Source organism: Aythya marila, assembly GCF_965140915.1.
Source record: "Aythya marila genome assembly, chromosome: 1".
Lineage (NCBI taxonomy): Eukaryota > Metazoa > Chordata > Aves > Anseriformes > Anatidae > Aythya > Aythya marila.
Genome location: NC_139042.1, coordinates 14,110,088 through 14,122,725, shown reverse-complemented (window position 1 = coordinate 14,122,725; position 12,638 = coordinate 14,110,088). Strand labels below are relative to the sequence as shown.

Here is a 12,638-nt window from a genome sequence, read left to right as displayed (position 1 = left end):
TGCACTGTTGATTTGTAACAATCTTAGATGTGTAATATTTAAAAGCTGTTATATAATATATCTGCTATTTAATAATGCAGGCTGTTAAAATGTGTATAGATCAAGCTATTAATTCCCATTTTGCCAATTAATTTATTGTTCCAGCATGAACACTGTTGCCATTACTGCTTCTACTGAAGTTTCTTAGCCTCCTTTAGCAGTGAGCACACATACTTGGGGTATTAAGTATGCAAAACACATATTAGTATCAAAAGCAAAGTTTAAATACTAACATCATTCTAGAACATATGAACATTTTCTTTGAGAGTTTGAAGAGGAGTATTTCATGATATGGCACTAACTTTAGTAGATAAGTATTTTTCTGTGTCAGCATAGGATGAAAATTAAATCATGAATGCCTGTAGGTTTGCAAGCTGCTTCTGAGCAGCTGAGCTGGAAATGCATAGTCCATTTTTTGATCTTCCAGTGGACATGGGCTAAAAGGATCCAGATATAAATTCAAAAGGTTCCAAAAAAATGAGGTCCAAAGAGATATTTTTTCAGGGGACAAAAAACAAACAAATAAAAATACTATAAAACCCACAAATATAACCTAAACCATGTACTTAAGCATTTCTCTGTAGATAAACTATGCATCAGAATGCCACAATACAGAAATAATTTGATGATTTGATGGTTTTATGCTTTTAAGTAACAATCTTAAAACTGTTGTTGCCTTTCAAAAGAGCTTTTGTAGCTAATAAAGGCAAAGCAAGATGAGGAAAAAATGCAAATAAATGACAAATGTTCAAAATAAGTGTTTTGCCTCCTGCTCTGCTGCCAAAGCAAGACAGATTTTTAGTCATTGGGTTAATTTTGATAACATTTCCGGTATGAAGATATCCAGGATTAGAAGTAATAGGAGAAAATAAATGAGCTTTTTTTTGTAATTTAGTACATTATTAAATATTTTTAAAGTTCCAGGCAGTGTATAAGACAATTACTTGTTGTTTTCTAAAACAATAGAAACTGTTAAGAATTTTAGGAAGTCAGGTTTCTTTCATTAAATCTAGACAAGTTGCTCTTAAAAGTAAAGGTAAGAAGTAAATTAATTTTTGAAAAGATGTTACCACAGAAGCAAACGGAATGTTTCATGTGTTTTAGCACGTCTTTTGTTGTTAGAATAGAGTGGTCTTGTCCTGCATTTGCACCTGAGGAGTCATTTTCAGTTTGTCTTTCTCCTGTTTAGAAAAGTTATTGGTGAACAGTTGCTCACTTGACCAAGTGCAGATAAAGGATGGAATAAGATTATAAAGAAAAAAATAACACCAGCTGAATAAAATAATTGTCTCAGACTTGTGTGCTCCTGGTGACATCAGATGGTTAAGTCAGAGTAGTACCAATCTAAAAATAAGTAAAAATCTAAAAGTGGTGCTGTGGTTTCCTGTTATATTTACAGGTCTACATCCACAATATTCTACAGGGGAATTATCCCTGATATTGGTACTTCCTACAGTTATACATTTTTATCCTTTTTTTTTTTTTTTGGTCTTAAAAGAAACATCTTTTATGCTTTGATGTAAGAAAATGAAAATACAGGAACGGATAGAGGATGGTGTGCAAAAACAGGAAGGATTTTAGAGTTAAACCTTAGAGGATAAACTGAGGCTTAATGCGAAGATTTGTTCTGTTTTCTTCTTACAGCTTTGTTTACTCATTCAACATTAAAATGAATCACAGAAATGATAACTATTATACAAAAGCATAAAAATATACTTTTTTGTTCTCTTCAAGAAAAATTATAATTGAAGCTTGTTTTGAGAAATAATGTTATTATATCAGCTGGATTTCATGTTTTGCTAATAAAATGACTGTTGTGCTGGAAGCTAATTTCATGTGAAAGATTCCATTTTAATACACTAATGACAGCTTCTTCCTAACTGAGTGCTTCAGAATTAAACAATAAACTGGAGTTGCCATTCCTAAGAGCTAACATAAACCAAAAAGTTACAGCCTTCCTCTGTTTGTCCTCTGTTGGCTTCATATGTTCAGTTGGTGTCTCAGCAGGTGTTGTGCAGAACTGATTCTCCAGCAGAGGTAATTTACTCTGCTTAAAGGGCTATTTTTTGCACTGCATAATGCCCCAACTTCTTTGTTCAGTTTTGTTGGAAACTCTTTATCAATCCATGCAAAAAATACTTAATTAACTTTGCAATTAGGAACAGTAAAGGAAAAACAAACAAACAAACAAACAAAAAACAGAAGGAAATCTGTCCTCATGCTTGATTTAGATTAGAAATACTGATTAATATTTTAAGCGTTTTGTACTGCCTGTTAATTATTTTGGAATTATGTAGATAGGGAATGTCACTCTTAAATAGGACAAAGAAACTTTATATTTAAGTAGTAAAAGATGATTATTTAATAGCTAACAAAATGAAGGGGTTCTGTAATGGGTCAGTTATACTTTTTTGTTTTTGACTCCTCTGTTATTTTTGCAACATTAATACACAGAAATAATTTTGTCATGTTAGAAAACATATTAATTTTGTTTTTCTCTTGCCTGCAGGGCAGCACAATTATTTATGTGCTGGAAGAAATGACTGCATAGTTGATAAAATTCGTAGGAAGAATTGTCCAGCATGTCGCTTGAGGAAGTGCTGTCAAGCCGGTATGGTCCTGGGAGGTGAGCTGCTTTTCAAATCTCATTGAGAAAAATAGGCAGTCAAGAGCACTAGCTTCAATCCCTTGAGTTTAATATTCCTTTAATACTTTAAGAGAAAGAACCACATTAAAATGTTATTTTGGAAGAATTACCTGGTGTTTAAAATAAGTTAAAATGCTTACATATTTTAACGAAAGCCTGGGAATCCTGAAACAAAAATATCTTTGTGTCATATAATGTATCCTTACACTCATTTTGTTGCAACAACAGGAATTGTGTCTTTGGTATGTATTTATTAATAGTTTTGGATCAGAGAATTCAATCTGGGAAAAAAATGAAGAAGCAAATTGAGATCAACACTAAAATCAGAAGTCAGGACTATCCCCACACTTTTCTGCTGTACTCATTGCTTTGCGTAGAATTCAACAAGTTTATATCCTTCTGTTCCACCAAAGAGGACCAGGCATATATGTATATATATATATTTTTTTTTCTTTTTCCCATATTTTTCATGACACTTTAGCTATATGAAGTTTTGGACCAGCACACGGCTTGAAAATACATGGCTGAAACTATAAGAAAATAATATAAAGGTAGTAGAAAGCAAGAAAGAATGTATTTTCAAATTGAATTAAAAATAATAATAAAAAAGGAACAGACAAAATATGATTTACTTCTAATATGTTTTAGTTCATCAAACATTTCTCTCTCTGCATTTATATATTGCTTTTTTTCCCTGAAGGAAGAACTGGCATTATATGCTGTTGGTAATTTCATTATTTTTCTGTGTCTGTGTCCATTCATAAATTAACATTTGTATGTAGTTTGCAGGCTGACATTTTGATTGCACAGCTGTATGTTTTCAGATCCTGCAGTACTGTGTTGCTGCTGGAGTATTTTGCATACGCGGTCGTCATGTCATTCTTACATTTTATACGTTTATCAGTGATGTAAATCAGTAGTTCCCTACCAGTGAGCAGCTGTTGCTGGCTCTCTGCATTTCATCCTCTGTAACAGACAGTGCTGCACCTCCAGGGAGCAGTCTGTGTAACGACAGGAGGGAGAGGCAGTGCTGTGATATGGATTCTGTTTTACGTATTGCTCCTGAACCTCCCTGAAACCTTCAACACTACCTCTCCTTTGAGTCCTCTTCTTCAAACTAGATCCCTCTCACCCCACAGCACTGGAAATAGAACAGTGACAGACATCAGTGTAATTGGTGTTACTGTCTGTTGCTCCTTCCTGCACCTTGGGAGAGCAGTGCTTCCTCTTGGTAAAAAGAATGGAGCTGCCAAGGATGTTGATGGCACTGGGCTGAGGAAGGAGGAACAAAGTTAAGAGAACATGTTGTGGTGGTTTAATACCAGTAGGTAGCTCAGCACCACCATAGCACTCTCCCCCTTCTCAGAAAAACAAGGGGAGAAAATATGATGAAAAAAAAACATCTTATGGGTTGGGATAAGGACAGGGAGATCACTCACCAATGACAGTCACAGGTAAAGCAGACCCAGCATAGCGAGATTATTACCTACTGCTACCAGACTAGAGAAGTAAGAACTAAAAGCAAACTAAAAACAAATTCCCCCCATCCACCCTATTCTACCTCCTCCCCCCCAGCAGCACAGGGGAACAGGGAATGGGGGCTGCGGTCAGACCCTCATGCATCGTCTCTGCTGCTCCCTCATGGTCCCTCTCTGCCCCTGCTCCCTGTGGGGTCCCTCCCACGGGATGCTGTCCTTCCCAAACTGAGCCTGTGGGGGCTGCCCACAGGCTGCAGCTCTTCAGGAGCTGATCCCATATGGGACTGTATCTCCAGATGCAGCCTTTCAGGAATGGATGAAATCAAACAGGTACAAGACTATGGGACTCGATCCCATGCATCCTAGGGTCCTAAGGGAGCCGTTTGAAGTAGTTGCCATTGCAATTAGTTGCCACTCTGTCCACCATATTGGAAAAGTCTTGTCAGTCAGGTGAAATCCCTGGTGACTGGAAAAAGGGGAACGTCACTCCATATTAAAAAAGGATAGAAAGGAAGACCTGGGGAACTACAGACTAGTGAGCCTCACCTCTGTGCCTGGCAAGATCATGGAACACATCCTCCTGGAAGCAGTGTCAAGGCACATGCAGGACAAGGAGGTGATGTGAGGCAGCCAGCATGGCTTCACCAAGGGCAAATCCTGCCTGATCAATCTACTGGCCTTCTATGGTGGAGTGACTGCATCAGTCGACACGGCAAGACCAACTGATATCATCTAACTTCTATAAGGTGTTTGATGTGTTCCAACAATACATGCTGATCTCTAAACTGAAGAGAGAGATATTTGAAAGGTGGACCATTTGGTGGATAAGAAGTTGTCTGAATGGTCACAGACAAATAATTGACAATGGCTCTATGTCCAGGTGGAGGCTGGTGACGAGCAGTATCCCTCAGGGGTCTGTCTTGGGACCAATGGTGTTTAGTATCTTTGTCAATGACATAGACAGTGGGATCAAGTGCACCCTCAGCAAGTTCACGGATGACACCAAGCTGAGTGGTGCAGTCAGTACAACAGAAGGAAGGGATGCCATAAAAAGGGACCTTCACAGCTAGATAAGAGGGCCCACATAAACCTAACAAGGTTCAGCAAGTCCAAGTGCAAAGTGCTGCACCTGGGTTTGAACAATCCTGGACGTGAGTACAGACTGAGAGAAGAACTCATTGAGAGCCCTGTGGAGAAGGACTTGGGCTTCTGGTGGATGAAAAGCTCCACATGAGCCAGCAGTGGGCACTTGCAGACCAGAAGGCCAACCACATCCTGGGCTGCATCAATAAAGGAGTGGGCAACTGGTGGAGGAAGGTGATTGTCCCCCCCCGCTCTGCCCTTGTGAGGCCTCATTTGAAGTCCAGCATCCAGGTCTGGGGCTCTCAGCACCAGAAAGTTGTGGATCTGTCAGAGTGGGTCCAGAAGAGGGCCATGAAGATGATCAGAGGTCTGGAGCACCTCTCTTAGGAAGAAAGGCTGAGAGAACTGGAGATGTTCAGCCTGCAAAAGAGAAGACTCTGGAATGACGTCGTTACAGCTTTTCAGTACTTAAAGGGGGCTGATAAAAAAGATGGAGGGCAACTTTTTACATGGGTGGACAGTAGTAGGACAAGGAATAACCATTCTAAACTAAAAGAGGGTAGGTTCCTATTATATGTTAGGAGGAAATTCTTCACTCACAGGGTGGTGAGGCACTGGAACTGGTTGCCCAGAGAAGCTGTGGATGCCCCATCCCTGCAAGATGTTCAAGACCAGGCTGGGTGGCATCCTTTCAAGGGATATCTGGCAGCTGGGTTGGAAGTAAACAATCTTTAACATCTCTTCTAACACAAGCCATTCTATATGGTTCTAGAACTGCTCTCCAGTGTGAGTCCCCCACAGGTGGCAGCTCCCCCCAGACCCCCTGCTCCTGCGTGGGCTCCTCTCCACGGGCTGCAGCTCCGGCCCGGGGCCTGCTCCTGCAGGGACTCTCCATGGACCGCAGCCTCCTCCAGGCCACATCCACCTGCTCCACCGGGGGCTCCTCCACAGGCTGCAGCATGGAGATCTGCTGCATGTGGGACCCATGGGCTGCAGGGGGACAGCCTGCTCCACCAGGGGCCTCTCCATCGGCCACAGGGGAACTTGTGCTGCCTTGTGCCTGGAGCACCTCCTGCCCTCCTGCTGCACTCCCCTTGGGGGCTGCAGGGCTGCTTCTCTCTCAGCTCTCACCCCTCTCTCCCAGCTGCTGTAGCACAGCAGATTTCCCCTTCCTTCAATCTGCTCTCCCAGAGGCTTACCCAGTGTCGCTCATGGCTCAGCTCTGGCCAGCAGTGGGTCCCTTTTGGAGATGTCTGGAGCTGGCTCTGATCTGATGTGGGGTATCTGCTGGGCTTTGCTCACAGAGGCCACCCTGAAGCATCCCCCTCCACTCCCCCACCCCCCACCCAAAATGTGCATTTTGTGATTTCTATCCTTCAGATGGAACTTTCATAGATGAACTTCTCTTTTACTCCTAATTAGTTTCCTAATGCTAGCCTTCAGACAAAAAACAAAGACCTTCAGCATAGCTTAATCATGGTAAGAAAGACTGAGATTTTACAGAATGTTAACGATGAGATTCTCTGTGGGAATATTGTCTTTAAGTTCTATGTTTCATAACCAAACAAGTTAATCAATCCACTTTCTAATCTTCTACCTAATAGGATAGTAGAAAGTTGTGTCAAGTCCTTGAATAAACACACACAGCTTTTTATTTCCTATCAGTGGATCTGTGATTTTCCCAGGCTGACTGTCACTGATTCCTTGTTCTGTTGTACTGCTAAATTATCACATTATTCATTGTTTCAGTCAGCTTTCAGTCCACATTGCAGTGATTAGATGTAGACAAATCTTAATTAATTTTCCAGGTAATATTTTATGAGGTAGTGTCAAAAGGCTTATTAAAATCAAGATGTATTACTTCTGCTTTTCTGCTTTGTTCCTCTATTTTGTATACACCCTCCTAAGGTGTACACAGCTTGTTCTTCTACACAAAACGTAAGAGCACAGTGACCTTAAAGTCGGAGCCATAGTGTTCTGTCAAGAATAATAAATTGTTGATGTTTTCCACCTGATTAGAGGGTATGGGAAAAGATAGCGAGATGTTAGCCTTTTACTAGAAATCGAGCCATTTTAAAATAAAATTTCCACTATCAATCATGTCTGATTTGCTGCTTGATTCTGTATAACTAGTTAAAATAATACTAAAATACAGAATTATGTATTATGGAGAAAATCATAATGTATTTGTTAATGAGATAAAATAGATATTAATTTTGTTATGTCTTGTTATGTCTATTTATACATGCAGTATACAAATACAGTATCACTTTCTATTAGTAATAAATCAAGGGTAAGGGAACTGTGAGTAGCAGGAAGCTGCTTCAGTGACTGGCCACCAGTAAATATTATCCTACTTAATACAAATTAATAAAAATATTACAAAGAAAAGGTATTCTGTTTAAATGTGCAGATTGGTTTTATACTAAGATGAATAGTTGCCAGGGTGGATTAGTATTCTTTTTACATTACAAGAGTTAGCAGAGGCATTTGTTTATCTTAAAGCAGGAAATTATATGAATGTTTTTGTAAACTGCAGTTGAAAAACTAGTCTGTAGTCAAATATTTGTTGCTTTCCTTATGTCCTTAAGAGTTTGCATTAATTTGACATGGTCTCCTTGTGGTAGATGGAAAGTTTATTGTGAGTTATCAGTAGTCACCTTTCCAGTAGATAGGTAACAAGTGAGGTTGCTTTACTGGTGGCTGTTGAGCAACATAATTAGAAATAAACACATAACTAATTCTTCAAGTCAGTGCAACATTAATTCAGATACATTCAATCACTTGGAAACATTGGTACTTATTAACTACTAACATTTCCACGTGATAAGTACTCTGTTTGGTTTCTTTCTTTCTTTGTTCTCTGAACTGTAAAAGTATCTGAAACCATTATTTCAGAAAATACCTGAAATCATTATTTATGAACTATCAAATTAATTGTTCCTTCTCTGCTTTCCTTCATACCTAAACAATACTTAGTAGGAAATTCCCAGCATTTTTAGGTCTATATATAGCTTTGTTATGGTAGAAATTGGTCCTAGATCTCTTGAGATATTATCATACTGCCTTGTTTTTTTTTGTTTGTTTGTTTGTTTGTTTGTTTGTTTGTTTTTTTGTCTGGTTTGTTGGTTGGCTTGGTTTGGTTTGGTTTGGTTTGGTTCAGATATATAAGGTGTAAGGTATAAGCTGGCGTTTGGTTCATTAGGAAGGAGTCACTGATCAGGAGAATTTATATCCTTACCTCAGGTGATAAAATGAACATAAGATTGTTGGGACACTTCATACAAAACTAATTAAACCCACACTCAAGTCAGTGGGACTATGACCTTTGACTTCATTGGATAATGACTGTTCCTGAAGAGCTTATCCTTCTTATTTATGCTATTAATAACATGTTTCTTGAAATTTTGTTTAGCATTTTAGTATTTATTTTATCTCTGGATTCTAACTACTATTTTAATTTAAAATGAAGTTTTGTCATTTTGTATACAATTTTTATTTATTGTTTAATGATTAAGTATGCATATTTGTGATAGGAAAACACTAAACACTTTTCTTTCCTTTTTTTTTTTTTTTTTTTTTTAAAAGCAGATTTTAACTTTTTGGGTTGCACTCATCTGCTTAATGCTGTCTGGTTCAAAAACAAGAGGATTCATTCTGGCTTCAGCTATGCCAGCAGGCATCAAGAGTAGTTAATCAAAGTCATAGACTGTATAAAATATGTAGAAAAAACACAAGGAATCTTCCTATGGTTGATGTATTAATCTAGCTTGATGTTATACTATTAATGCACTAATAGATGTTCTGATGAGGTCAGTGTAACTCTCTAATTGTTCATCTTTGATACTCCAAAATGGAGATGCTGGATTTTCATAAAATTTATTATCTTGTATAATATGGGAGCATCTGAAGAAAATGGAATAGACATGCTCTTAAGTAAAGCTACTTTTATTGAAGCCTTCTGTTTTAGTATGTAGTTTAAGAGACAGAAACTTTCCAAGGAGGGGAGTAATTGATAAGTCTGACTATGCTAATGTTTCTACATTCCTTTCGTGACCAGTTGAGAAAGGATTCAGATCACATGCTGAAGTTGAAGTGTGCTTCCTTACTCCACTGTCCTAGAGCCTCTTTTGTGCGTAGGTTGCATGGGTTCATATAACTCTGTTTCATTTCTTTAGGATGCTCTATTTCCCTTGTATAATCTTTCACTTTAAAACAAAAGTACTATTTTTTAGAAGATAATTTGATATGCATATTATAAATGGAATCTCAATTCAACTAAGCACGCTGTTACAATTCTACTACCTTTCACCTCCAAAAGTAAATTTTAGGGTGTTTTTTGCATTTTGCCATTTTAAAAGGCAGTTTCTCAATGGTCCAGCAATTTGATAGTCAAGGATTTTATTTTCAGCCAGTGAATTTGGTGCATCTCTTTTTCTACTGTTGTAAAGTATGCAACCTTAAGTAAAAATATAAAGGTGATTTCTCATTTTTTTTTTGGAGCAGAAAATTCTTCTTCCTTGCTGTGTTTTTTAAAGTTGAAACATGTAAGCTTCTTATTTTTCTTGGAAGAATAACTTACCATTTGCTTGCAGTCACCCTGAATCTCTTTAATTGTTTCACTGTCATCTAAATCAGATCATAAGTATCGGCAACCTTATTGCATTTTGTACTTGTTATGACATGCTTTTTTCACTGAGGAAAACACGTTTGGCAGAACTGAGGAATTTAATGATCTAACAACAGATTTCACCTTTGAGGGTATATTTAGAGGGAATGTGTTCCATGCAGGGATTTCTACATGGGTGCGACTTTTCCTTGAAACATGTTCTTTCTGAGCATTGTTGCCTTTGATCTGTGTCCATATGGTGCACTGCGAGCATGTTGCCATGAAAGAAATTTGAAGAGTTGCTACCTAGAGCTATGTATGTTTACACAGACATACCAGATGTAGTCTTTGCGTTTATTTTGGGAAAGCAGTTCAAGGTGGTGTTTTTTGTTTTGTTTTGCCTTTTTTGTTGTTGTTGTTGTTGTTAGTGTTATTCAACTGCAGTATTGAAATAAGAATTGCACTGCAGAAAGCGAAGGGTTTTCTAAGTGCTAGCATGTTTTTACAGTATCTGTTGATTTTCATTCATCCTTCGAACTCTATTTTCATTCTTGTTAAGAATATAAAATTATTACATTAAAGATTATCAAGATAAAATTTAGCCATGACACTGAAATGCTTTTATGGAACTGAAGGAAAGGAATTTCGATATCTAATAATTACTTACTTGCATTTTTCTTCTTGAATGTTAGAGAGAAAAAATAAACAGTATCCTTAATTAACACTGAATAGCAACTGAAATGTAGAGCCAGCTGGCTCAGCTGTCAGCCTGTGATGGAACAGTAGGAACTGAACCAGAAAAAACTTTCTGAGGTTACTGTAACCTAGAATTCATGCAATAATTTTAATGGGTGGGTGACATTCATCTCATAGAGCAGGGAGGAGGATATGGAGGAAGAAACTCTTAAGAATTTTCCATGATTATTTCTTAATTATATAAATACTCAACAAATAGGAAACTTATTCAGAAAACAATTTTAGAATTTTAGTTTCCTAGTGTAGATGGAAAGTGTAATCTAGCACTACTGGAAAATAGTGATGTTTCTGTTTAATTCTTTTTAACAAATTAACGATTTTCTTTTTTTCAGGTCGAAAATTTAAAAAGTTTAACAAAGTTAAGGTTGTGAGAACATTAGATGTCGCTCTCCAGCAGCCAGCAACTCTTCAAGATGAAAGCCAATCTCTAACCCAAAGGCTGTCCTTTTCTCCAAATCAAGAAATACAGTTTGTTCCCCCAATGATAAGTGTTTTACGAGGCATTGAGCCAGAAGTTGTCTATGCTGGTTATGACAATACAAAACCTGAAACACCAAGTTCCTTGCTGACCAGTCTCAATCATCTTTGTGAGAGGCAACTTCTTTGTGTAGTCAAGTGGTCAAAATTGCTACCAGGTAATAACACTTACATGTAGTGAATTCTAGTTAAGCAAATGTGTCATGGGACGAGCAGTCAAAAGAGAACATTGCTTGTTTATTGTCTGCATGGTATGTAATTCTTCAGAAATTGTTAAAGGATTAAGTTTCCACTTCATCAGATAATACATGCACTAATCCAATACATTTTAATAGGAGGGCCTTCATAAAGGAAAGCATATTTAGAGTTATTAAAAAAAAAAAAAAAAAAAGCCCAGAGTGTTCCTATTTTTCCACCATTACAGCAGCTTTTCCATCCTAACCCCTCCTCCTCTACTATTAATTCTTATGGTGTTTTTTTTTTTTTATTTTCTTAATTGAGTTCTGCATATTCTTCATTCTTATTTTTTAAAAAAGAAACAGGGACGAACAGTATTAAGAAGCAACTGAATTTATGAAGAAACAAAGATTACAAAAAAAAAAAAAAAAAAAAAAGCAACTCATATTTATATGTCCATGTTCTCTGTCTGGTGATAGGAGCCTGATTCTGCAATCTATAAAAAACAACATATTAAGCTGAAAGCCTGGAAATATGTGAGCTGAACTGACACCTCACTGCTGCAGGAAAGTGTGATACCACTTGCTGCTCCTCCCCATTACAGCTTGGGCTTGTCAGACCTCTTAGCTGAACTGATTCATCTCATTAAGTGAGAAGAAAACAACCTTTATTTATTTATTTATTTATTTGCCGTCTGATTTTCTGATGCTTTATGAGCTGAACCAGTTAACTGAGGCATAGCATTAATGGCTGGCTTGAAGGAGGTTAACAGGACCAGGTAATGAAGAACAGGACTTTTGGTGGCAGGAAGCTGTTAGATTGTCTCTGATACCTTATAGCAATCTTTAAAGATATCAAAGAGCAAAAGTTATTGTCAAATCCACAGATGAAGATTCTTCTCTGGATTTAAACAGAAGAAATATATTAATAGGTGGATGTTTGTTGTATTACAACTGTATCTCTTGTTAAGAACACTTAAGTCAGTGATTATACAAACCTCACAAATTTCTGACAGCTACACCCTCAAAAGCATTCATCTTTCTAACTGTTCCTGGTTTTATAGTTTATGCCCAAAGCTGTAATCTTCAGAACATCTACTTAGCTGTTGTCTAAATTTAAAGTCTAAATGTCTAAATTATAAAGTATTTTATCTTTTAATTCTATTTCCAGGATTTCGGAATTTACATATTGATGATCAGATAACTCTCATCCAGTATTCCTGGATGAGTCTAATGGTTTTTGCAATGGGATGGAGATCATACAAACATGTCAGTGGTCAGATGTTATATTTTGCACCAGATCTGATTCTAAATGAGTAAGTAGACTCTGCTGTTGCACAATATGAATGACGTTTTGATTTGTTTGTGTTAAT

General features: G+C 37.4%; 1 protein-coding gene across 2 annotated transcripts in view; it reads left to right on the top strand.

The window, feature by feature from the left end:
* Nucleotides 1-12,638, top strand: part of PGR (progesterone receptor) — a 39,424-nt gene that overhangs the window by 14,369 nt on the left and 12,417 nt on the right. For both annotated transcript variants that reach the window (XM_082756571.1, XM_082756572.1), the window contains exons 3-5: nucleotides 2,549-2,665; nucleotides 10,945-11,247; nucleotides 12,437-12,581. In XM_082756571.1, coding sequence (XP_082612697.1) covers nucleotides 2,549-2,665; nucleotides 10,945-11,247; nucleotides 12,437-12,581 — 565 coding nt within the window. The remainder of the gene's footprint in view (nucleotides 1-2,548; nucleotides 2,666-10,944; nucleotides 11,248-12,436; nucleotides 12,582-12,638) is intronic.